General features: G+C 37.0%; 2 protein-coding genes and 1 pseudogene across 2 annotated transcripts; all 3 read right to left on the minus strand.

The window, feature by feature from the left end:
- Positions 1–4,064: 4,064 nt before the first annotated feature.
- LOC115899958 lies at positions 4,065–11,802 on the minus strand (annotated as a pseudogene).
- A 1,463-nt stretch (positions 11,803–13,265) lies between these two features.
- On the minus strand, positions 13,266–14,256 carry LOC104672858 (taste receptor type 2 member 50). The gene has a single exon (XM_010376735.1). It carries the CDS (start codon positions 14,204–14,206, stop codon positions 13,307–13,309), a length of 900 nt encoding a protein of 299 aa, XP_010375037.1. The 5' UTR covers positions 14,207–14,256; the 3' UTR covers positions 13,266–13,306.
- A 9,435-nt stretch (positions 14,257–23,691) lies between these two features.
- LOC104672859 (taste receptor type 2 member 20) lies at positions 23,692–26,001 on the minus strand. Its single transcript, XM_010376736.2, has one exon. It carries the CDS (start codon positions 25,577–25,579, stop codon positions 24,650–24,652), a length of 930 nt encoding a protein of 309 aa, XP_010375038.1. The 5' UTR covers positions 25,580–26,001; the 3' UTR covers positions 23,692–24,649.
- Between the last annotated feature and the right edge of the window lie 1,211 nt (positions 26,002–27,212).

Genomic DNA, 27,212 nt, shown 5'->3' on the forward strand with positions numbered 1-27,212 from the left:
AGTGGCACAATCTCGGCTCACTGCAATTTCCAACTCCTGGGTTCATGCTATTCTCCTGCCTCAGCCTCCTGAGTAGCTGGGACTACAGGTGCCTGCCACCACGCCCGGCTAATATTTTGTATTTTTAGTAGAGACGGGGTTTCACCGTGTTAGCCAGGATGGTCTCAATCTCCTGACCTCATGCGACAGAGCAAGGTCGCCTGGGCGAAAGAGAGAAACTAAGTCTCAAAAAAACAAAAAGAAAAAGAAAAAGAAAAAGAACAATATAAGCCAAATTCACTCAAAATAAATAAAAACAAGATGAGAAGTCAATGATGTCAGGCAAAAAGCAAATTCAAGGGACCTTCTTATTCGAGTTCAAAATGAGTCCTAAAGCAGGGGAGACAACTCACAATATGAACGCATTTGGCCCAGGAACTGCTAATTAATGTACAGCGCAGTGGTTCAAGAAATTTTGCAAAGGAGGCGAGAGCCTTGAAGATGAGGAGCGTAGTGGGCAGCCACCGGAAGTTGATAACGACCAATTGAGAGCAACCACTGAATTCGATCTTCTTACAGCCACACGAGAAGTTGGCAAAGAACTGAATGTCGACCATTCTGTGGTCGTCTGGCATTTGAAGCCAATTGGAAAGTTGAAAAAGCTTGATAAGTGGGTGCCTCATGAGCTGACCAAATATTTTAAAAAGCATCCTTTTGAAGTGCCATCTTCTCTTATTCTGTGAAACAACAATGAACCATTTCTTGATCAGATTGTGACATGCCATGAAAAGTGGATTTCATACAACAGCCAGCTCAGTGGTTGGAGTGAGAAGAAGCTCCAAACCACTTCCCAAAGTCAAACTTGCACCAAAATGGTCATGGTCACTGTTTGGTGGTCAGCTGCTGGTCTTCTGATCCACTACAGTTTTTGAATCCTGGTGAAATCATTGCATCTGAGAAGTATGCCAAGCCATTCAATGAGATGCACAGAAAACTGCAGCATCTGGAGCTGGCACTGGTCAACAGGAAGGGCCCAGTTCTTCACAACGCCTGACCACATGTCATACAACCAGGGATTCAAAAGTTGAATAAACTGGGCTATGAAGTTTTGCCTCATCTGCCATATTCATCTGACCTCTCGCCAACCAACTACCACTTCTTTAAGCATCTTGACAACTTTTTGCAGGGAAAACACTTACACAACCAGCTGGATGCAGAAAATGCTTTCCAAGAGTTCATCGAACTGTGAAAACATGGAATAAACAAGTTTATTTCTCATTGGCAAAAATGTGTTCATTGTAATTGTTTCTCTCTCTTTTTTTTTTTTTTTAGACAACCTCATTCTGTCACCCAGGCCAGAGTGTAAAGGTGCAATCTCAGCTCACTGCAACCTCTGCCTCCTGGGTTCAAGAGATTCTCCTGCCTCAGCCTCTTGAGTAGCTGGGAGGACAGGCACATGCAACCACACCTGACTAATTTTTGTATTTTTAGTAGAGACGGGATTTCACCATGTTGGTCAGGCTGGTCTCGCACTCCTGACCTCCTGATCCACCCGCCTCAGCCCCCCAAAGTGCTGGGATTACAGGCATGAGCCACCATGCCTGGCCGAGCATGCTCCTTTGTTCCTACAGGAGGATGTGATTGGCTTGTCTGTTGGCTGGTAGGGAACTGAATCATGTGACACTGACTGATAAGACTGTAATACTATAAATACAATATATAAATTATAATACCATAATGGTATAATACTATCTACTGCAATACCAAAGGCATTGATGAAAAGCCCAACACTATCATATGTGACTGAGAGACTGAATGTTTCTTCCCTCAGATTGGTTGCAACATATTTTCCTATTACAATTCTCTCTCCTTCATTCAAAGTGAACGATCCAAATAACAGACAGAAATAATAAAGAATAAAGGGCAACAGATGCAAAGAACTCACGAGATGATACTCTATGGTAAAGTTTATGTACTTAGGAATTAATACCAACTCATTATTAGCAAAAAATAAGCATCTTTACATCAAGAGTAGTTTTTTCCTTTAATAAAAAAGGTGGAATGTGTGTAATGGACAAGGGCTAATCAAAATTTGCCAAATGAGGCTAGTAAGACAATGCTAACAATTCACAATCATTATTCACTGGTCCATTAATCACAGGACAATACATACAAATGAAACTTACCTGGCCAGGTGCGGTGGCTCATGCCTGCAATCCCAGCACTTTGGGAGGCCAAGGCGGGCAAATCATGAGGTCAGGAGTTCAAGACCAGCATAGCCAACATGGCGAAACCCTATCTCTACTAAAAATACAAAGAATTAGCTGGACATAGTGGCAGACACCTGTAGTCCCAGCTACACAGGAGGCTGAGGCAGGAGAATCACCTAAACCTAGGAGGTGGAGGTTGCAGTGAGCTGAGATTGCACCACCGCACTCCAGCCTGGGCAACAGAGTGAGACTCCACCTCAAAAAAAAAAAAATAATAATAATGAAATAAAAAAATTAAACTTAGCTACATATTAGAAAAACATCAAAATTCAACCATGAATCCAGCACATTATCAAATGAATAGACAAAAATTCTACCGACAGACTTAAGAAAATATCATTATCTATGAAATTCAAGGACTACTGCTTAAAGAGCATTGACAGAACTCTCACCTCAAGGTTTCCCTGCAAAACAAGGTGAAATGCATACTCAAGACTCTTTAAGAATGAACCACTGATAAAAACAATATACTTGTAACTTGTGTAACATTTCATACATTTTTTTCAAGCACTGCACCATAATTAATTTGCATCGGGCTTTCCAAATTAGAAAAGCTTCACTTATAGAACTTCTTTCCCGTGGGAGTTTTCACATGACTTTTCAAGTAAATGTGAAAACTTACAATATTCTTGCAGTTTCTAAACTATTAGAGTTTTAATCCTGTGTGCGATCTTGTATTTACAAGGTCCAGGCAGCTACAGTGTGCATTTTCATATGTCCTTCAGTGGGTATGAGAGAAATGAAACATTCCCACATTCTGGACATTCATAGAGTTTTTCACAGGAATGAGCTGATGTCTTCAAATGGAACTAACACAAGTGAAGGCCTTACCACAAATTTAAATTCAAAAGGCTTTTCTCCACTCTGAGTTCTCCCAAATCTTCAAAACCCGTAAAATCTGAAGACTTGACCACATTTCCTATATTCTCAAGGTTTCTCTCCAGTGTGAGCTCTTTCATGTTTACGAGGGAATGGACAAGAGTAAATGTTTTACCACATTTCTTACATTCAAGGGGCCTCCTTCCTTTCTTTCTTTCTTTCTTTCTTTCTTTCTTTCTTTCTTTCTTTCTTTCTTTCTTTCTTTCTTTCTTTCTTTCTTTCTTTCTTTCTTTCTCTTTCTTTCTTTCTTTCTTTCTTTCTTTCTTTCTTTCTTTCTTTCTTTCTTTCTTTCTTTCTTTCTTTCTTTCTTTCTTTCTTTCTTTCTTTCTTTCTTTCTTATTTTTGAGATGGAGTCTCACTCTGTCACCAGGCTGGAGTGCAGTGGCACAATCTCAGCTCACTGCAACCTCCGCCTCCTGGGTTCAAGTGATTCTCCTGCCTCAGCCTCCTGAGTAGCTGGGATTACAAGCATGTGCTACCACACCCAGCTAATTTTTGTATTTTTAGTAGAGACAAGGTTTCACCATGTTGGCCAGGATGGTCTTAATCACCTGACCTTGTGATCCGCATGTACAGGGTTTTCCCCAACACCCCGTAGCTTTTTATGTCCTTGAAAAAGAACTAAGACAACTGAAATGTGCCACCATGCCCAGCTAATTATTTTCTTTCTTTTTTCTTTCTTTCTTTTTTTTTTTTTTTTTTGAGATGGAGTCTCACTCTGTCGCCCAGGCTAGAGTGCAGTGGTGCGATCTCAGCTCACTGCAAGCTCCGCCTCCTGGGTTCACGCCATTCTTCTGCCTCAGCCTCCTGAGTACCTGGCGTGAGCCACTGTGCCTGGTATTATTTTATTTTTTGTAGAGACAGGATTTCACCATGTTGCCCAGGTTTTTTCACATTGTTTTAATCCAGGCTGGTTATGAACTCCTGGGTTCCCAAAGTGCTGGGATTATAGGCTGAGTCACTACACCCAGCCTCTATATCATGACTCCTTTCATGGCGAATAAGGTGACTGGAACTAGTGTAGGCTTTACTGCATCTCTTACATTCATAGGGTTTTTCTCCAGTATGAATTCTTTTGTGGAGGTGAAGGGAACTAAGGCGACTGAAGGCTTGGTCACATTGTTTACATTCATAGGCTTTCTCTCCAGTATGAGTACTTCTGTGGTTACAAAGGGAACTCAAACCACTAAAGGCTTTGCCACATTGTTTACATTCATAGGGTCTCTCTCCAGTATGAATGCTTCCATGGTAACGATGGGAAGTGGAACAGCTGAAGGCTTTATCACATTTGGTACATTTATAGGGTCTTTCTCCAGTGTGAGTCCTTTCATGCATCTTAAAAGAATAAGAAAATCTGAATGTTTTCCCACATTCCTTACATTCGTAGGGTTTCTCTCCAATGTGAGTTTGTTCATGTATTAGACAAGAACCGGAAACAGTGAACGCTTTACCACATTGTTTACATTTATAGGGTTTTTCTCCTATGTGAGTTCTCTGATGTCTTTCAACTGAATTGAGAAAATAAAAAGCTTTCCCATGTATGGTACATTTATAAGCTGGATTTCCACTGTGCATTATCATGTGTCTTCTAACACCTGGAACAGAAACGGAGAGTTTCCCACACTGTTCACATTTATATTGCTTCTCTCCATATGGTTTGTATCCTGGGTGAGCTAGGATGTGCCTATTAAGGAGGGAATGACGTACAAAGACTTTTCCACAAATACTGCATTCACATTGTTTTCATCCAGTAGAAATGTTCTCATTCAGATCAAGATTTGGAATTTGGCTGACAACTTGTCCATCATACTACCTTCTTTGCTTACACACAGTCTCTGTACCATATTATTTCTGTAAAAAAAATAACAAGCACATTTTTATTGCTTTGTTTAATAACTTTCTACTTATTAATAGGTCTTGGACTTACACTGCTACCAATACCAGGGAAAATGCATTTTTTTTTGTTTTTTGTTTTTGTTTCTTTTTTTGCCATGACTGAATTATTTGAAATTAAATGGGTTACTACTGAAAACACAGCTACCACCTGCATGGCTATGACCAAAATAGTAAGATTCATATACACAATTTTGTAGTACTATTTTCAAGTAAACTGTTTTCCAAACACTGACTGCTACTGAAGTACGTTACATTTTGGGTGAAATTTTTCTAAAAAGAAACAAATTTCAAGTGACTCTTATTTGTTTTGATTGCTTGTTTTAAGTTCATGACATGCTAAGGTTCCTTCAGAGGACTTTATTTCCTCTTCTCAATGCAAATTATCTTATATCTTTCCCAGGTTTTTCAAAGTGATCTTCAATATTCTGGTCTTTCCATTTGTTTCCTAAAATGCAGACCCAAAAATTATCATGAATTATTACAAACTATAGAAACATTACTAGATTTCATGTTCATTGTACACAGTGCCCATGTCTGATTTCTTCACCAAATCATTCCCTTGCCACATTCCAAATCACAAATAGCACTGATGATAGGGAAATACTTCTGTAATTAAGTGAAATGTGTTGTTATTCTTACCTACAGAAGCCAGGTTCCTGCAGGTTTCCTGCATCACTTCTCTGTAGAGATTCTTCTGAGAAGAATCTAGCAAAGCCCATTCCTCCTGGGTAAAGTTCACAGCCACATCTGCAAAAGCCATGGAGTCCTAGAACATTCCACACATGTGGATAGAAGAATGGGTGAGACTGACAGCACTGGGAATCTATACTCACTTCATAAGCTGTTTACATGATTCTAAAATTTCCAAGCATTTATCCTATGACTTGATTGTCACAATTCTTACTCTGTTCACATACACTCCCTCCCACACAGCAGTACTAATGCTAGATTTGAACTATTCAAAAAGGCAACAGCAAAGTAGAAACACCCATCTCATTAGAGAATCCAGAGAGTAAGATGTGCTGCTAGGAGTTACCTTTTGACTTCACTTTGTACATTTCCAGTATCTGCCATAATAAAGTCCTACCTGATGTGCATAAGTGAGTTAATATTATCAGTCCTGAGACTACTTATTCTTAAAAATGCCTGCTCACAAAGTTCAATCTTTGTTTGTATTAGTAACTTACATTTTGAAAGGGATTCCACCAACCCAAGTAATAAGAATGACTCACTGCATCTAAACGCTTATGCAATATATTTGCCAAAAGTTTTTCTGCTGAAGGTCTATTATTTTGTGTCACTGCAGTGGTGCTTAGGGAACCAGACACCAAAACACAGTCTGAACACTAAGTGTTCAATGAGTTTCCCTGGTAGACAATATTTTACATGTGCTGTCACTTGTTAACTGGGGAGTTGAGCCCATTCCGTGTGATTACACCAAGAGACAGTAGTCTTATTAAATTTAATTGAGTAGTAAATAAAACCAATAATTGATATTTAACAATATGAAAACAACAATTTTTAAAATCTCTACTGCACAATGTCAAGGCAGAAAGGAATAAGAGGAAATATGACACATGTTTTTTAAAATGACATTAATGTCACCACTTCCAGATGCTAATCCTGTGACAACACATAAATTCCCAAATCAGGTTGTTTTAGGCAAGAAAAACTACTTTTTCATACGTAGTAAAAATGACAAATGTCTAATGATTTTTAGTCATCTACAAAAGAGTGATGGCTTGTCTAACATACTTCTAAGATTTTCAAATGAAAATATTCAGGACAGCACAGTATTAGCAGAGAGATGAGCAAGCAGACCAAGGGAAAAAAAAAGTCTTAATGACCCAGCATTTATACGGAAAGTTGATGAATGATAGAGTAGGCACTGTAGAATAGAAAAAGAAATCACATGCACATTAAAATATGAGGCAAACTAGGCTGGCATCTACTTGGGAAAATGCATTGCATTCTTCTATACTCCATGAACAATAATCAACTTATTATATATTCAAATATGAGCTGAATATTTCAGAGTTGAGTTCTGAGCTGAAAGATTAAATGTTGACATCATCAGCACACAGAAAATAAGGCCATGACCAGAGGAACTTACTTAAAAAGTAAGAGCCAAGGCTGGGCGCGGTGGCTCAAGCCTGTAATCCCAGCACTTTGGGAGGCCGAGACGGGCGGATCACGAGGTCAGGAGATCGAGACCATCCTGGCTAACACGGTGAAACCCCGTCTCTACTAAAAATACAAAAACTAGCCGGGCGAAGTGGCGGGCGCCTGTAGTCCCAGCTACTCGGGAGGCTGAGGCAGGAGAATGGCGTAAACTCGGGAGGCGGAGCTTGCAGTGAGCTGAGATCTGGCCACTGCATTCCAGTCGGGTGACAGAGCGAGACTCCGCCTCAAAAAAAAAAAAAAAAAAAAAAGTAAGAGCCAAAAGAGAAAGAAAGAACATACATTTAGACTCTTATTTTATACCACACACAAAAATTAACTCATAATTAATTGATCATAGAGCAAAAAGTTAAGAATTATGATTCTGTGATATTGGAGACACTAACTGTACCAAATGCAAGAAATCAAAAATGGGTTAATCAATCATAATTCTATCTATGTATTTCTTTACTTAGATCATTATGTCTATAATGATAATCCCCTGCCTATCAATCTATCAATTTTTACGTTGTTATTTTAAATAAAACTAAATTAGATACTGAGTACTGAGTCACTATCACTCTGAATAGGCAGAAACTCAAGTGAAAATATTATCGATCCTCCCACCTTCTCTCTAGAATTTTGGTCCTGTTACTTTTAAATGCAACTGACATTTGAAGAAAAAAGGTTTACATAATTAGATATATGTACGTAGATGAACATAAATAATATATGTGAATACTTATGAATAACCAGCCTTATTCCTCTCTATTGAACCATTTGGCTCCATTATCAGTAAGGAGACTGCATGAGATCATCAACAAAACAAGCCTGATTGATTAAAGATTGAAGAATTGAGACCTTGGGCAGTGTGATATTTTCAATTCAGAGACAAGAGAAAGAACTAGCAAAGGAGACTGAGAAATGGTGCTCAGTGAACAAGGATAAAATCAGGAGATGGCATCATCCTGAAATGCAAACAAACTATGTTCAGTACTGCTCATAGAGCATGCAACACGAAGACTAACCACTGGCAACACAGACTCACCAGCGATCTTCCAAATGTCAGATTCAATGAAGTGGTGACAACAGCCTTATTGAAATGGGTTGATAGGCCAATAGTTGAAGAGGCTTCATATTTTGCTAAATAATTATAAACCAAGGGGGTAAAGAGTTGAAAAAGCTGATTCCTGAGGTCAGTCTTTGACACTGAAAATCAAAAACCCTCAGCCAGTTCTCAGGACTGAGCCAATTCAGAGAAGCACAGTTCAATGATTAAGGGGAATCTTAAGTCCTCTTGATGAAGGACATTGAAAATTCACTGTGAGAATACTCAGGGTGTGTCTCATGTTGCTTTCTCAAGGACCTGTAGCTATTCCCCAGACAACAGTCCTCAGAGAAAAGAACACACATCCATATTATCTGAGACTTTTAAGTTTGGAGCCGGAACTAACACTAACATCTGGGTACCTCAAAAGACACAGTGGTTCATGGGATAAAGCGAAAAGTTTTTACTTTTGGATTTTTTGTTTTCTTTTGTTTTGTTTTGAGATGGAGTCTCGCTCTGTTACCCATGCTGGAATTCAGTGGCATGATCTCAGCTCACTGCAACCTCTGCCTCCCGGGTTCAAGTGATTCTCGTGTTTCAGCCTCTCAAGTGGCTTGGATTACAGGTGCAACACCACCACACCTGGCTAATTTTTAGTAGAGGCAGGGTTTCACCATGTTGGTCAGACTGATCTCGAACTCCTGACCTCAAGCGATCCAACCCTTGGCCACCCAAAGTACTGGGATTACAGGCATGAGCCCCCGTGCATGGTCCTGTTTGGTTTTTTGTTTTGTTGTTTTTGTTTGTCTCTTTTTAGAGACAATATCTTGCTTGATTGCCCAGGCTGGATGCAATGACACAATCATAGCTCACTGCAAATTCGAATTCCTGGGCTAAAGCAATCCTCCTGCTTGAGTCTTCTGGGTAGCTGTAACTACAGGCACACACTACCACAAACAGCTATTTTTTTTTTCTTTTTACAGACAGATTCTTGCTATGTTGCCTAAGCTGATCTGAAACTCTCATCCTAAAGTGATCCTCCCACTTTGCCCTCCTAAGTTATTGGGATTACAGGTATGAGCCGCCTCAATAGGACTGGAGTATGAGTTTTTGAAGATCAGATGATACATAGAGCTTTGGCCCATGTCCAACCCAAAGCAGATCTAATGGGTTTATCATAGTTACCCCTTCCCAAAAGTGTAATTGAAATCGACAGGTTCAACAGCTGGCAGGACTCTCACATTGCTTCCTGACCTGTATACCAAGGGACATTATTGTAAGCACGACCAAGGGGAGGCTTCTGAACCTCTACTTTCCTGGCAATAAAATGAATAAAACATAATAACTGCATTCTCCAGGAAACAAAATTGCTTACTGCCATGGAAAAACAACTCAAAAGTTCTAGGGGGTGGTGGTCCATTTTATAACTTTATTCAGTTAACCTAACTGGACTCTGTTAGAACCAGATGGATTATAGGAAGAATGCACATTAGCGTAAACTTAAGTCACACTTACACATTCACTCTAGGATATGGTATCTTCACTGAGCAGAATGTGGTTTCCGGCACTTTGTAAGTGGCTTTTGATTTAATGAATACCTTTTCATCTACACCCATTGTGGGGGAAAATCAAAACAATTTGCTTTGGTGTAGTAAAAACAAGAACACTCCTTCACTGTTTTATGTCAGGGCTATGTCACTTCTGCTTTCAGTTTAATGGACATTTTTAAAAATATCATGTTAATTCAATATATTAATAATGTTACATAAATTGGTACTCATAAGCAAGAAGTGGCAAGTTCCTTAAGTATAAGTAAAATACTGTAACATCAAACAGAAGTAAAATGCTAGAAGAAGAGACATAAAGTTCAGCAGATTCAAAGACCTATAACATAGATGAAGTTTATAGGGGTCCAATGCTTCTGGTCCTTTTGCCAAAACATCCTTTTTAAAGTAAATGGCATGTTGCCATATACATATTTCCTATCACTAAAAGGGAAACATAATTTTATGGGGGCCTATTGGGGTTTTGAATTCAACATACACCACATTTGAGGATATTTCTCTGACTCACTAAATGAGTTTGCAAAGACTACTTGCCTCATGTTGAACTGAGAACCAAAACCGGCTCTATAGCAGATATAGAGTCTGGCCCAAGTTGCTTGCCCACTGTGCCAGATGAAGTAACAGAATTCAAAGCTGCTACAGGCATGCATAGTGAGCATTATAGGACTCTGTGCATGCCTCTCACAGGTCCGTAGGAGAGGGGAGAGCAAACTCCTAGGGAATTAGTGCAAGACTATTCCTTCTCCAGCAGAGGAATACCTTCTGTCTGAAAAACAAAACAGCAAGTGCAGAAGATTAACCAAAGCATAAAGCCTCGCTAAGCATAAGTGCTTCTAAGCACAAGACCCTGTGCAACTGTGAAGTCATATGCCCATAAAGCCAGCCTTGTTTGGAGAACACGAGCAAATCTGAGTGGAACAAGGAGTGGATGGTATTGCCCTCAAGCATGTCCTTCCTCAGATTATCTTGACTGTCTTCTCTTCTCTTGGTCAGCACCTTGCTTGATCCAGATCATCCTTCCATTTGGGACTTGAATGGAACGCCACACACTGTAGGCATGAAGTTTGACTTTCATAACTACCACCAAGGGACTGGGCGATGGAAGGCAGAACAGCAGAGATGGTAGTTCTGCCTCAGGGAAACTGGCCAATGGGAAATAGAAGACAGAAGACAGCTGAGCAGATACATTTTCCCTTTTCTTTCCCTTTTATGCCTAATGCCAGCTGTGGTTTCCCCTTGTAGCCCTTCTGGAAAAGTACTGGGAGTCAAGCACACACATCCGATGTCCACCATGCTGTCTCTCTCACCTCACTGTGAAGTGGTCATCAGCAGAGTCATATCATACATCGCAACACGTGGTTTCACATCTGCTCTTGCCTCAGTTTCCACATGTCCCGGCCATTGCTGCCCTGGACTTACCTTCCAAATAAATGTTATCACTTTAACATCAGACATTGGCTCTAGTTCTAGACACCCAAGGCTAAGATATCCGTTTAGTGTTATAATTACTATTTATGCATTTTTCTGTGGGTTTGTAATGTGGCATTTTAAATGTTCATTTAGAAAGGATTTTAAAATATTATATAAAAGTTACATTTTAGTAAGGTAGTTGGTAACTAACTCAGTTTTTTAAATGAGATGCCATTTTCATTTATATACTAACCAGCTGGAAATATCACAATACAAATATATCATTCACAACTGAAAAATTATATGCAAATATACCAAAATATTTTATATTCGTATGCTTTTTAAAATGTATCACAATAGGTACAATCTGATTTTCATGTTCCACATTATCTTCCCATCACACATCAAATATGGCTTCATCAGGGCTATCTTATAGTGATATTTCCCCTACAGTTGTATACTAGTCATACTTTTGCTCTGAGAAATGCTTCTTCTTAGATAATTCTGTAACCTCAAGTTGAAACCAGAAAAGAAAAATTTACGCAACTTTAGATTTTGTGATGAAGTTTCATTTTCATTGGTTTACCATTCCCATATAGTTCACTCCTTTATTCACTAATTTACTTGTTCATCAATTCTTGAATACCTATTCTATGTGGTGTCTTTTAGGCCCTGGGAGTCAACAGCAAGCAAGATCTGTATGATCTCTGCTTTTGTGGGGCTTACATTGTACCAGGAAAGATATATGATAAACAAACAAATAACTAAATCAGATGTAGGGATGATTTATCCCAAGGTTTAGATAACATTGTTAAAATTTCATAACTCAAAGAATTAATACAATTTATAGAATTTACTTGTTTAATGATGTTATACATTTTCTTCCTATAATAGAACTTTCTTTTACTGAATATGTCAACACACTCTCTCATTGCATTATTTGCAACTAGATTATAATAAAACATATATTTAAGACGTTTTCTATCATTAATACATAGATTTCATAGAGGCCTTTTTAACATTTGCAAAAAGTTTAATTCAAGTGATCTTTATAATTTCTATACTATTTGTACATAGAGTATTATTCTAAGGTAGGGAAGATTCAAGTTATTTTATGTGAAGTTTAAAAAGAATTTCATGTATGGGAGATAGAGGAGATAATTGGCAATTCAGGGACTCTGAGGTGGTTTAGAAAAAAAAAAAAAAAAAACCTGAAATATTTGACATCAGATCTCAACTTCAAAAAAGGTTTCCTTTAACTCAAAAACTGGCAGAAATGACTTTTCTAACTGCAGGCTGAGACTTATGACAACACTGAAAAGGTCATAATCGTGTTTCTTTCTTCATCCATATTATAGAAATGACTTTTTTATCAGCTGTTCACATATTTGTATTAAATCTAATATTCCTCAGTACTGTTTATGGTAGACATATACAAAATGTGTTCTAAATATATTTGTCAACCTTGAATATTAATCTGTACATCTTTTTTCTGACAATAATTATTTTGGCTATAAACTAAACATAAAATTAGAATTCATGATGAAATAAAAACTACCCCAAAGGGGAAACTTCATTATTGATTTAGAATTGAGTATCCTTACTATCAAAAAAATTAGATGTTTAAGCACACTGTGGTACATATGCATGGTAAAAATCAGTGGAAAAGAGCAATGATTTTGAGATAAGGTGTCAGTTCTTAACAATTATAAGTAAAGATCTTAAATTTTCCAAGCGAAACATGATAATATGATATGTATATGTGAAATATGCATGGGTTCATGATTCTGAAAAACTTCTTACCACATTTTCTATAATTTGGCATCTTGTGAAAATATGATTAACATTATGTTATTGTCAATGTCTTTTAAGTCTTTCATATACACATACACACACACATATATAGATATAATTTTAGACTAACTTTCGGTAAAAGACTTTTCTAGGCATGCTTTCAGAAATTACTCAAAAACATACACTACAGAAAAAACAGTAGAAAGTATAGAATGTTCCAGACACTATCAGTTTGTTTTCTCCTGGAAGACACACATGATGTTCCACTTGTGAATCTAGAGAGTTGAGAGTTTCAGATATTTTACTCAGCACCTAATCTGACACAAAATCAAAAGAAAGATGTGTTTTAGCTTCTTGGTTCTCCAAATTAGGATGAATGAGTCGAAAGAAAGATATATGTTTCCAACAGCCTTGCAAACCATGAAAACTGGTTCATTCTGCAGCTTCCTAGGACTCCAAACGGAAACGATTAGGAATAGAAAGAAAATGGCCCATGACAGGAGGAAGGAGATCAGAGTTTGCAAAGCTTTTAGGTGGACCGTGGTGCTGGGATCTCGAGATCCTTCACAATGGAGCTGCATCTTCTTGAGATGTTTACACAGAGAAAAGATTAGCATCAGAAAAGATATCAGGGACAGCATAAAGGGTATGAAGCTCCACAGGGTAGTTACAGTCATATACGAAAGGTGTGCTGCATTCCTCAATTTCATCTTCCCGGTCATGTTTCCTTCATATTCTTCTGTCCACATATTCTCATCCATGTTTACCACAAGAAGATGACAAACCAAAAATGACAAAGCCCCCAACAGTATTACCAGAATGATACTCCTAACTCTCCTCTTTAAATGAAGAAAAATAAGGTTGGAGAAATTGGCAATCTTGAGCAAATAAAATACGCTGAGGCTAGCAGCAAGCCACATGCTGAAATGGTGGGTTACAACCCAGGCATTATAAGAAGTAATTCTTAACTGTACACTATAAAAAGCTGGATTCAACTGAGTTAAATACCAATTTAATAATAATGCCCAGAGCAAACCAACTCTGGAGACCGCCAGAGCAGTGAGAATTTGGTCAGCCAAGGAGATCTTTTTTCTTTTCACCCAGTCAATGAAATTTACCAGTGCTATGAAGCCATTGGCAAAATTTCCAAGAACAAATAAAATCAATGTTAGAACTGGAAAAAAAATGTGTAGAAAAGGTATCATATCTGAACAGAAAAAAAAAAAGAAAGAAAATGCAAGCCTAATATCACTGGCTGTGATTTCTTTAATACCCTGATGTTAAATTTTACGTGCACCTGATTTCTGAATGTGCAGCAACATTCTTTTTACTTTTAAATAATGTGACCAGTGTCAAACAAGAAAGTACCAGCTTATGCTAATGGATGAGTTTGATGTCATCTTTATGGAAAACATTCTTATTTTCAAAACAGCTCAAATTAACTCATTCATTCAATGTCCGTTCTTGTGATGAGCTTGAATTATTCATAATGAAGTGGATGTGAAACCTAAATTTTCATTTACCAGCATGCAAATAAAGACGTATTCTCTTTCAATGTTTTGCAATATTTTCCTTGTTTAACCTATACATAATTTGTGTTCAACAACGTCAGTTGTTAGATAGGGAAATTTTACCCTCAAGTCCATAATTCATACAGTAAATGTCTAAGTTCTTTAAAAGAACTTAGTCATAACTAGGATCACCACCCTAATGGATTTACTATTTGTGCTAGATTTAAACAGAATGAGTCCAAACTTTTAAATCAAAATCATCCAAAGTTTTCTTGGGAGCCACAAGAGGACCAATACACCTTAAAATCTGGTTGCTGCTAACCAATACTTTTGTACGAATTTATTGTTACCATGCTTGTGTGTTACCATACACACACACACACACACACAGGGAGAGAGAGAGAGAGAGAGAGAGAGAGAGAGAGAGAGAGAGAGAGAGAGAGAGAGACTGTCACACTCCTAAGGGATGGAAGGAATTATTTTCTTATACTTTCCAAAACGGGAAGTAAGTTTCCTGGAGGCCATCCATGTGAAATTAGTCTTATTTTCCCACTGAGGAAAAAAAAAAAAGTATTAAACATCAAACATATCTCTCATGCTTAACCATTTGGTACACTTACTCTCAAGTCTTTTTAATGTTTAATGTTTAAGTATTTATTATTTAATTAAAATGTTCAACAATTTTGTAAATATTCCTGAGTACCACACCCTTTGAAGCATAATTTTGCAGTATCCTCCCACTATAAGCAGGGTGCTGACCTGTCCCCTGGACTCGGAGCTCACTCATACAACTTTATTTGATGAAGAGAAAATTAGTAGACTTCACACAGAGGTTTGCGATGGCTTCCACTTCAGAGTTTCTTGCTATCTTCCATTGACCATGAGATTATCACCTGGCTAGTACACTGTTCCCAGAATGAGAATGAAAACTAGTGAAGTCAGTTTGCCTCTGCCTGATCCAGCCTAAATTGGCCAAACTCTAACTGGCTCCAAGATGCAGAACTTGGCCCATCTCAAGTCACCAGAGCTATCCACCAAACCCAGCTTAGAAAACCTGAATCCAAAGATATATGAGATAAAAAATCTAACATAGTTTTGGAGGGGTTTCTCTAGTAGAAAAACCTAACTGATATAGATACTATAGTGTATAACTGACATAGATACTATAGTGTATAACTGATATAGATACTATAGTGTATAACTGATATAGATACTATAGTGTATAACTGATATAGATACTATAGTGTATAACTGATATAGATACTATAGTGTATAACTGATATAGGTACTTGGTGTAGGTACTATTCTACACCAAGAGTGTGGGGAAATATATTCACCCATGTTTTTTCAGGAATTCAGGAACCAAAAGAAAAATAGATGGGGAGTGGCAAAGTTTTGGCATGTGAGGTAGATAATTAAAGATAATAAAAAATGTTTGGAAAGATTTGTGTGCTGCAGGTAGCATCATCTCAAATTTCCACATGTTGCAGCTAAAAGTTTCTACTTCAGCTCTCCAAGAGTTGTATAAAAATGTATATAAACGGTGATTTTTTTTGCAAGATATATAATGAGCAGAATAATTAATATTCTTTATGGAACATTTCTCCAGTTAATAATTTTTAAATACAATTATAATGCACACTTAGAAATGGGTGAAAACAAAAATAGTAAACACAGCAATGTATCATAAATACTCCTGCACCCATCATGCAGGGCAAAACATGTCACATTGCAAATAGCTTAGGTCCACCTCCATGCCACTCTCCAAGCCCCTACACCTTTCTTCACATACCCTGAGGAAAGCAATAGCAATAGCCATAATTTAGGATGATCATTTCCTTGATTTTCTTTGTTTTTTTTTGAGATGGAGTCTCGCTCTGTCACCCAGGCTGGAGTGCAGTGGTGTGATCTCGGCTCACTGTAACCTCCACCTCCCGGGTTCAAGCGATTCTCCTCCCTCAGCCTCCTGAATAGCTAGGACTACAGGTGCATGCCACCACACCCAGATAACTTTTTGTATTTTTAGTAGAGACAGGGTTTTGCCATGTTGGCCGGGCTGGTCTTGAACTCCTGACCTCAGGTGATCCATCTACCTCAGCCTCCCAAAGTGCTAGAATTACAGGCGTGAGCCACCATGCCCAGCCTTGATTTTCTTTATACATTAACAACTAGGTATGCAGTCCTAAACTCTATGACATGGTTTTGTCTGCTTTAAACCATATATAGGTGTAGTCCTGTATGTTCCTACTCATGGCTTCTTGGACTCATCTTTATGTTTCTGAAATTTAGTCACATAGTTGCATCTTTATGTGATTCATTTCTTTTCACTTCTCTATATTATTCCATTGTACAAATGTGTTGTAATGATTCATTCATCTTTAGTTGATACATATTTGGGGGGTTTCTTTTTTGAACAGTTATGAATAATTCTAGTATGACCATTCTTTCATATATCATTTGATTCATTTCCTTTGGATATACACATAGAAAGAGAATTACAGGGTCATCAAATATGGCTTTCAAATTCTCTTCACAGACATAGAAAATTCCAAATTTAAATTAACTAAATTTTCTTTTTTACACCTTTACTTACAGACTATATGTAGCTATTTCTATATATCTTATTAATCAAATACTGAACCCAAAGAGATGCCCTTATTTTATAAACTCAAAATTTATTCAGACTTATGCACATATTTACCACTTGCATTATTTATTATTCCTTCATGCATGTTCAGCTTTATATTTTTAATAATTTTCCTTTTATCTAAAAAATATTCTCTTGAATTTCTATTTATTAAAGTCTGCTATGGTTTTGAAACACACTGAAGATATGATTGCATTGAATTCTAGCTTCAATTTTGTCTGTTGAAAATAAGATTGTCATTTAGACAGTTGTTTCTTTTTACATAATCTTTTTCTTCTACCTACTTTTCAGATTTTCGATTGGTCTTTGATATTCTGTGGCATTTGTATCTTAATTGGTTTTAGTTATCTCATCTGAGGTTTAATGACTTCTAAAAATATATGGATGTCTCAGAATAGCCAAAGTTATCCCAAGCCAAAAGAACAAAACTGCAGGAATCACATTACCTGACTTCAAAGTATACTACAGAGCTATAGTAACCAAAACAGCATGGTACTGGCATAAAAACAGACACATAGAGCAGTGAAACAGAATACAGAATGCAGAAACAAATCCACACCTATAGAGAACTCATTTTTGACAAAGGTGCCAAGAGCACACTCTGGGGAAAGGACAGTCTCTTCACTAAATGGTGCTGGGAAAACTGGATATCCATATGAGGAAAAATGAAACTAGATGCTTATTTATCACCATATACAAAAATCAAATTAAGGAGGCCTCAATGATTCAGTGATGTTTGATGAGTGGTAGTGTTTAGTGTTGATTTCTGAGAAAGAGCATTCCAAGAAGAAGGGACACAAGTATGAAGTCCCTGAGGCAATTCTTGGTATATTCAAGAAATTACACAAAGTCCAGTGTTGCTAGCATGGGATAAGCCAGGCATTTTAGGACAGACAGGCAGACAAAATCGAATCACTCAAATGATTATAGGACTTTGTAAGGATTTTTGACCTTACTCTAATGAGATGAGAAGCCACTGAAAAATCTAGAGCTGAAGAATGGTATGATCAAATTTGCATCTTCACAGGCTCTCTTTGGCTGCTACCTTGAGAATACATAAAGAGAAAAGGATGTGCAGTATAGAAAGAATAATTAGGAGTTGATGGCCATTATCTTGGCTAGGTATGGCAGCAGCTTAGACGAGTATGGCAAAAGTGATGACAAGGGATTGGATTCTGTATGTTTTTGAGGGTAGAGCCAACAAAATTTGCTGATGGCTTAGAGATGAGTTCTGAAAGAGAGAAAATGTTAACTCCGTGTTTTTGGTCTAAGCATCTGAAAGACTGAAGTGGTCATTAACAGACGAGGGAAAGGCTATAGAAGAAACGACTTTGGAGACTAGAGGGAAGATCACTATTTTGATCTGGACATGTTAGTTCAAGTTCTTGTTAGACATCCAAATGAAGATGTCAAGTGACCCCTTAGAGATCGGATTCTAGAGACCAGGGTTGATGTCTGAGCTGAAGGATTAAATATTGGCATCAATAGCACACAGAAAGTAACTAAGGTTATGACTAGATGAACTTACCTAAGAAGTGGGAGTAAAAACAGAATGATAAAACATGAGTGTAGACCATTATTTCATACTGTACACAAAAATTAACTCATAATTAATTGATCATAGAGAAAAATATAAAAACAGATTACTGAAATACTGAGACATTAACTGTACCAAATGCAAAAAGTCAAAATGGGTTAATCAATCATCATTCTATCTGCATATTTCCTTACTTAGATCATTTTTTTTATATAATGATAATCCCCTACTTATCAATCTATCAATATCTACATTGCTATTTTAAATAAAACTTAATTAGTCATCTGGTCACTATCACACTGATTTAGCAGAAATTCAAGTAAAAACATTATTGATGCTCCCACCTTCTCCATAGATTTTTAGTATTGTTACTTTTAAATGTGACTTTGACGTTTAAAAAAAGGGTTATATAATTTGATATATGCAACTATATGTATATAAATAAAAAATATATATGAATAATCAGCCTTATTCCTCTCTATTAAACCATTTGGCCAAATTATCTATAAGGAAACTGCATGTGATCACCAAAAAAAAAAACAAAAAAAACAAAAAAAAAAAACCCAGACATAATTTATTAGAGGTTGAAGAATTTAGACCTTGGACAATCTGATATTTTCAGTTTACAGACAAGAGAAAGAACCAGCAAAAGAGACTGAGAAGTTGTGTCATTGAACAAGGATAAAATTAGGAGAGGGCAGTATCCTGAAATGCAAATAAACTATATTCACTGCTGCTCATAGAGCATGTAACATGAAAACTAACCACTGGCAACACAGACTTACTGGTGATCTTGCAAATGTCAGATTTAATGGAGTGGCGACAGTAACACCCTCATTTAAATGAGTTGATAGGCCAATAGTTGAAAAGGTTTCATACTTTGCTAAATAATTTTAAACCAAGAGGGGACAAAGTTGAAAAAGTTGACTCTTGAGGTCAGCCTTTGACGTTGAAAATCAAAAACCCTCAGCCAGTTCTCAGGACTGAGCCAATTCAGAGAAGCAGAGTTCAATGATTGAAGGAAAACTTACATGCCCTCAGTAAATGACACTGAAGATTCACCACAAAAATATTCAGGAAATATTCACTTGACCCTTTCTCAAGCACCTGTAGTCATTTCACCTGTAGCCATAACAGTACCCAGAGGAAAGGACATATATCCATACTCTCAGAATTTTAAACATGGGGTCTGAAATAACATTAATAATATTCGAGTACTAAAAAAGACACTGTGTTTCACAGAATGGAGTGGGAGGCTTTGTTTTTGGTCATTTGTTTGTTTGTTTGTTTTTAGAGACAAAGTCTTGTTTGTTTGCTCAGGCTAGAGTGCAGCCCAGGCTGGAGTGTAATGGCACAATCATAGCTTACTGCAGACTCAAATTCCTGGGCTAAACTGATCCCCCTGCCAGAACTTCCTAGGTAGTTGGAACTAGAGGCACACAGTATCACAATCAGTTTATTTTCTTTAACAAACAGGGACTTGCTATCTTGCCCAGCCTGATCTGGAAGTCCTGGTCTCAAGTGCTCCTCCCACCTCAGCCTTAATTGGTTTTAGTTATCTCATTTGAGGTTTAATGGCTTCTAAAAATATATGGATATCTCAGAATAGCCAAAGTTATCCCGAGCAAAAAGAACAAAACTGCAGGAATCACATTACCTGACTTCAAAGTATACTACAGAGCTATAGTAACCAAAACTCAACCTCCCAAATTGTTTGGATTACAGGTGTGAGCCACCTCACCAGCCCTGGGGTATGAGTTTTTGAAAGTCAGATGCTGCATAAAGCTTTGGCTCATGTTCAACCTAAGGTGGATCTAATGGGTTCATATTTATTATCTCTTCCAGAATGTTAAATGAAATTAACAGTTTCAACAGCTAGCAGAACTCTCACATTGCTTCCAGACCTGTATATTAAGGGACATTATTGTAAGTAGAACCAAAAAGAGTTCTCTGAAAGTCTCCTCTTCTGGCAAGAAAATGAGTAAAACATAATAACCGCATAGTCCAAGGAATAGAATTGGTCACCGACATGACAAAAAACTCAAAATTCCAGGAGGTGGTTGTCCATTTTTGATCCCTATTCAGTTAACCTGTCTGGCCTCTGCCAAAACCAGATGGATTACAGGATGAATGCACATCAGCATAAACTTAAATCACACTTGCAGATGCTCTCTAGGATGTGGCATCTTCACTGAGAAAACATGGTTTCTGTCTCTTTGTATGAGGCTTTTGATTTGGTGAATGCTTTTGAATCTACATCCATTGGGAGAGGAAATCAAAATGATTTGCTTTGGTGTGGTAAGAACAAAAGCACTGCTTCACCATTTTATGTCAGGGCTATGTTACTGCTGTTTTCAGTTTAATTGGCATTTTACAAAACATCATGCTAACTCAGTATATTAATAATATTGCATTAATTGTAACCCAAAAGCAGGAGATGGTGAGTTTCTCAAATATAGTAAAATACCATAACATTGAACAGAAGTAAAATACCAGAAGAAGAAAGATGAACAAGAAGATTCAGTGACCTAAAACATAGATGATGATTTTAGGGGTCCAGTGCTCCTAGTCCACATGCTGAAATACCCCTTTTAAAGTAAACAGCATGTTGCTCCGTATGCATCTATTTCCTGTCACTAAAAATGAGACACAATATTTTTTGAGCCTCCTGGGATTTGGGAGCCAATATATTCTACATTTGCGGATATTGCTCTGATTCACTAATGAAGTTTCCAAAGGCTACTGGTCTGAAGTAGAACTAGAACAAAAAATGACTCTAGCAAATGTAGGCTTTAGTCCAAGCTGCTGTGCTCATTGTGACAGACAATCCAGCAGAATTCAGACCTGCTGGAGGCATGCATAGTGAGCATTATAGGACTTTGTGCATGCTTCTCACAAGCTCACAGGAGAGGGGAGAGCAAACTCCTAGGGAATTAGTGCAAAACTATTCCCTCTTCAACAGAGGAGTGCCCTCTGTCTCAAAAACAAAACAGCGAGTGCAGAAAATTAACCCAAGTATAAAACCCTTCTAAGCATGCACATCTCTAAGCACAAGACCGGTTGCAACAGTGGAAATTATATGCTCATAAAGTCAGCCATGATTGGAGGGTATGACCACATCTGAGTGGCACAAGGAGTGGACAGCACTGGGCGCAAACATGTGCTTCCTCAGATTCACTTGACTGTCTCCCATTCCCCTGGTCAGCACCTTGCCTGACCCACGTCACCCTTCCATTTGGGACTTGAATGGATCACCACATTGTGGGCATGAGGTCTGACTTTCATTACCTCCACCAAGGGACTGGATGATGGAAAGCAGAAGAGCAGAGATGGTAATTCTGCCTCAGGGAAACCCTGGCCAGTGGGAAACAGAAGACAGAAGACAGCTGAGTAGATATATTCTCCCTCCTCTGTTGCTTCCATGGACTAATGCTGGATGTGTTTTCCTCTGGCAGCCCTTCTGAAAAAGTCCTGGGAGCCAAGTGCACGCATCTGATGACCACCATGCTGTCTCTCTCACCTCATTGTGAAGTGGTCGTCAGCAGAGTCATATCACACATCACAACACATAGTTTCACATCTTCTCTTGCCTCAATTTCCATATGTCCCAGCCTTTGCTGCCATGGACCTCCTTCCAAATAATTGTCATTACTTTAATATCAGACATCTGCTCTAGTTATAGACCCTTGAGACTAAGATATTCATTCAGTGTTTTAATTATTATTCATTTATTTTTCTATGAGTTTATAATACGGTGATTAAAGCGATCATTTAGAAAGGATATTAAAAATACTATCTAAAAAATATATTTTAGTAAGATAGTTGGCAACTAAATATTTTAAATGAAATGTCATTTTTGTTTATGTAATAACCAGCTAGAAATACCACAATACAAATGTATAGTTCGCAATAGAAAAGATATGTGCACATATACAAAACTCTTTTATATGCTTAGTAAAAAGTATTGTAATAAATGCCATCTGATTTTATTTTCCACTTTGTCTTTGTGTCACACATCCGATATAGCTGCATCAATGCTATATTATAGTGATATTTCTCCTAGAATTGGGGAATAGCCAAACTTTTGCTCTGAGAAATTCTTCTTCTTGGATAATCCTATAACTTCAATCTGAAACCAGAACAGAAATATTCATGCAACTGTAGATTTTGTGATGTGTTACATTTTCATTGGTTTACCACTCCAATATAGTTCATGTATTCGTTCATTCACCAATTAATTTGTTCATCAAAGTATCATTTTTGAATAACTATTCTGTGTGCTGTCTTTATGTCTACAGTAAGCAAGAGCTATATGATCTCCACTTTTATGGTACTTACATTGTACCAGGGAAGATATATGATAAACAAACAAATCAGATGTGGAGATGATTTATCTTAAGATTTAGATAATATTGTTAAAATTGCATAACACCAGAAATTAATAGTCACACAGAATTTAGCTGTTGAACTAGGTTATACATTTTCTTCTTATAATAGAACTTGCTATTAGTGAATATGTCAATACACTTTCTCTCATTTCATCATTTACACCAAGATTATAATAAAACATATCTTTAAGGCATTTCCTATCATCAATATATAGATTTCATAGATGCCGTAGTTTCTATACCCTCTTTAGATTGAGCTTCTTTTTAAAGTAAGGAAAATTTGAGCTTTTTGAGGAATTTTAAGGATGGAAGATAAAGGAGGGAATTGGCAATTCAGGAGCTCAGAGGTGGCTTAGACAAAAACCTAAAATATATAACATCAGATCTCAACTTCAAAAAAGTTTTTGTTTAATTCAAAAACTGGAAGAGATGACTTTTCTAATTGCATATGGAAACTTATAACAGCACTGAAAAGAGCTCATGATCATGTTTCTTCGTCTTTTTTATAGAAATGATTTTTTGTAAGCTATTAACATACTATATTAAATCTAATATTCTTCAGTATTGCTTTTGATATACATAAAAAATGTACACTAGATATATTTTTCACCCTTGAATTTTATTTTGTGCATTGTTATCTAACAATAATTGTATTTGCTTTATACTAAACATAAAATAAGAATTCATCATGAACGCCTATGATCCCAGCACTTTGGGAGGCTGAGGCAGTGGATCACTTGAGGTCAAGAGTTCGAGACCAGCCTCTCCAACATGATGAAACCCCATCTCTACTATTAAAAAAAAAAAAAAATTAGCCATGCATGGTGGCACATGCCTGGAGTCCCAGTCACTCAGGAGGCTGAGGCATGAGAATCACTTGAACCCAGGAGGTGAACGTTGCAGTGAGCCAAGATTGTGTCACTGCATTCCAGCCTGGACAACAGAGCAAGACTCCATCTCAAAAAAGAAAAAAAGAAAGAAAAAAAAAAAAAGAATTCATGATTAAAAAAAAAAAAAAAAAAAACCTACCCGAAAGACACATTCTCATCATTGATTTCGAATTAAATTTCCTTACCATCCAAAAAATTACAGGCTCAAACAATGATAGTTAAACAGTTAAATACACTATGGTACATATACATAATACAAATTACAATGAACAACAGCAATAATTTTCTGATATAAGGTGTCAGTTCTTAATTATAAATAGAGATCATAAATTTCTCAAATGAAATATCATACAATAAAATATATGTGTGAAACACACATGGGTTCATAATTCTGACAAATTTCTTATCCTACTTTTGTATAACTGAACAGTTTATATGAAAAATTGATTAAAGGTATGTTATGGTAAATGTTAAGTTTTCATATACATTCAGACATACACACGCATATATATATATACTTTTATATAATAAACTTAGGTAAAAGAATTTTCTAATTCTACTTTTGTAAATTACTCAAATACATAGACTATGCAAAAACTTGTAGGAAATATAAAATGTTCTGGACACCATCAATTTGTTTTCTGCTAGAAAACACACAATGAGCCTCTGGTGAATCTATGGAGTTGACAGGTTCTGTCCTTTGGCCCAGCAATTCACCTGCCACAAAATTGAAAGAAAGCTCTGCTTTAGCTTCTTGTTCCCCCAAATCAGAATGAATGAGTGGAATGTTGGATATATGATTCCAACAGCTTGGCAAAGGATTAAGACAAGTTCTTTCTGTTGCTTCTTGTAATTCCAAAGCGATATGATTACACATAGAAAGTAAACGGCAAATAATATGAGGAAGGAGGTCACAGTTTGCAGAGCTTTTAGGTGGATTTTGGTGCTAGGATCTTGAGATCCTTTGCCATAGCGCTTCATCTTCTTCAGATGTTTACACAGAGAGCAGATTAACAGCAGAAAAGATATCAGGGTCAGAGTGAATGGTATCAAGTTTGCTACCGTGACCGCAATCAAGTTAGAAAGGTACGTTGCATTCCTCAATTTGATCTTCCAAGTTATGTTTCTTTCATATTCTTTTGTCCACACATTTATATACATGTTTTCCATCACAAGATCACAAACCAAAAATAACGAAGCCCCCAACACTATCACCAGAACTACACTCTTAGCCTTCCTTTTTAAGTGATGAAAAATAAGTCTGGAGAAATTGACGATCTTGAGCAAATAAAATATGCTGAGGCTAGTAGCAAGCCAGTTGCTGAAATGGTTGGTGACTGCCCAGGCATTAGAAATAAAAATTGTTACTTTTAAACTAGATGAAGTTGGATTCAACACAGTTGAATACCAGTGTAAGACTATTACCCAGAGCAAACCAGCTCTGGAGACTGCCAGAGCAGCAATAATTTGATCAGCTGAGGAGATCTTTTGTCTCTTGACCCAGGCAATGAAATTTATCAGTGCTATAAAGCCATTGGCAAAATTTCCAAGAAGCAATGCAACCACTACTAGAATGGAAAAAACAATGTGTAGAAAACTCATCATGTCTAAACAAAAAAGCAAGTAAAAAGTTCAGGCCTAATGTCACTGGTTGTGACTCCTCTAATATTCAGACTTTAGATTAAATATGCACTTGATTCCTGAATGTTCAATGACATCGTTTATACTTTTAAATTCTGTGAACAATGTCAACAGGAAAGCACCAGCTTAAACTAATGAATGAGTTCAGTGCTGCCTTTATGGAAAATATTGTCAGTCCCAAAACAGCTCAAATTAATTATTATTCATACAGTCTCTGTTCTTGCTATAGGCTGAAATTTTTCTGACTGATGTTGAAGGGAAAGCTGAATTCTCATTTGCTAGCATTCAAATAAAGACATATCTTCTTTCATTGCTTTGCAATTTTTTCCTTGTTTCACATTTCCATAATTTGTGTTCAGCCCTTCAGTTGTTAGGGAAATTTTAATACCCAGTACATAGATGACACAGCAAGTATTTAGATTGTTAAAAGAGCCTGGTCATATGTAGGATCATAATCACTAAAGATTTATTTTTTAATGCCAGATTTAAATACACAGAACCTTAACTTTTTATCAAAATCACCCAATATTTTATTGGGAACCACAGGAAAGCCAATACTCCTTATACTGTGGTTGCTGTAAACCAATACTTTTGTATGGCATCACTATTAACAAACTCATAAACACACACACATAGACACACACACACTTTTACCCTTCAAGGATGAAAGGAATTGTTTTCTAATAACTTATGAAATGGAAAATGAGTTTCAGGAGCTCATCCTGGTGGAATTAGTCCTATTTTTCCCATGCCGGATTTTCAGCCAATGAATAATATTCATGAAACGTGTCTCTCATGCTTAGGCTTTTGGTAATGCTACTTGAAAGCTTGTAAATATTCCTGAGTACCAGATCTTTGTCACATAATTTTGCAGTATCCTCCCATCATAGGTATAGTGAAAACCTTGCACTAGGGCTCTGAGTTTGATCATGTAATTTGCTTTGATAAACAGAAAATTACTACGCTTTACATCGAAATTTGAAATGGTTCCATATTAGGCTTTCTTGTTCTTTTCCATTTATCATGAGAACATGTCCACACTAACATACTGTTTCCAGAATGAGAATGAGTAACTCATGGAGTCACATTGCCCCTGCCTGACCCAGTCTTAAATCGGCCAAACTTTAACTAGATCCAAGAGGCAAAGCTTGAAACATCTCAAATCACCAGCGCCATCCACCAAACCCCAGCTTAAGAAAACAAAATCCAAAAGCATGTGAGATATAAATATCTAATGTGGTTTTGGAGAAGTTTCTTTTGCAGAAAAAGCTAAGTGATATAGACACTCTGATAAAACAAGAGTGTAAGAAATATGTGAACCCTTGTTGTGTCAGAAATTCAGGAGCCAAAGGAAAAATAGGTTGGAAATATCAAAGTTTTTGTAACATGAAGTGAATGTCTAAAACTAGAAGGAAATGTTGGGAAAGATCTGGAGGTTTTAGGTAATAGCATCTCAAATTTCTCCATTTCACAACTAAAATAAGAATTCACTTTAGCTCTCTTGATTTGTATAAGAATGTACGTAAATGGTGGATTTTTCCCCTAAGTATAAAATGAGCAGAGCAACTAATAATTTTCATGTGACATTTCTCCTAAT

This window comes from Rhinopithecus roxellana, chromosome 10 (assembly GCF_007565055.1).
Source record: "Rhinopithecus roxellana isolate Shanxi Qingling chromosome 10, ASM756505v1, whole genome shotgun sequence".
NCBI classification, from domain to species: domain Eukaryota; kingdom Metazoa; phylum Chordata; class Mammalia; order Primates; family Cercopithecidae; genus Rhinopithecus; species Rhinopithecus roxellana.

Coding starts and splice junctions, on each gene's coding strand:
- LOC104672858 (XM_010376735.1), bottom strand. CDS start 14,206: ATGATACCTTTTCTACACATTTTTTTTCCAGTTCTAACATTGATTTTA.
- LOC104672859 (XM_010376736.2), bottom strand. CDS start 25,579: ATGATGAGTTTTCTACACATTGTTTTTTCCATTCTAGTAGTGGTTGCA.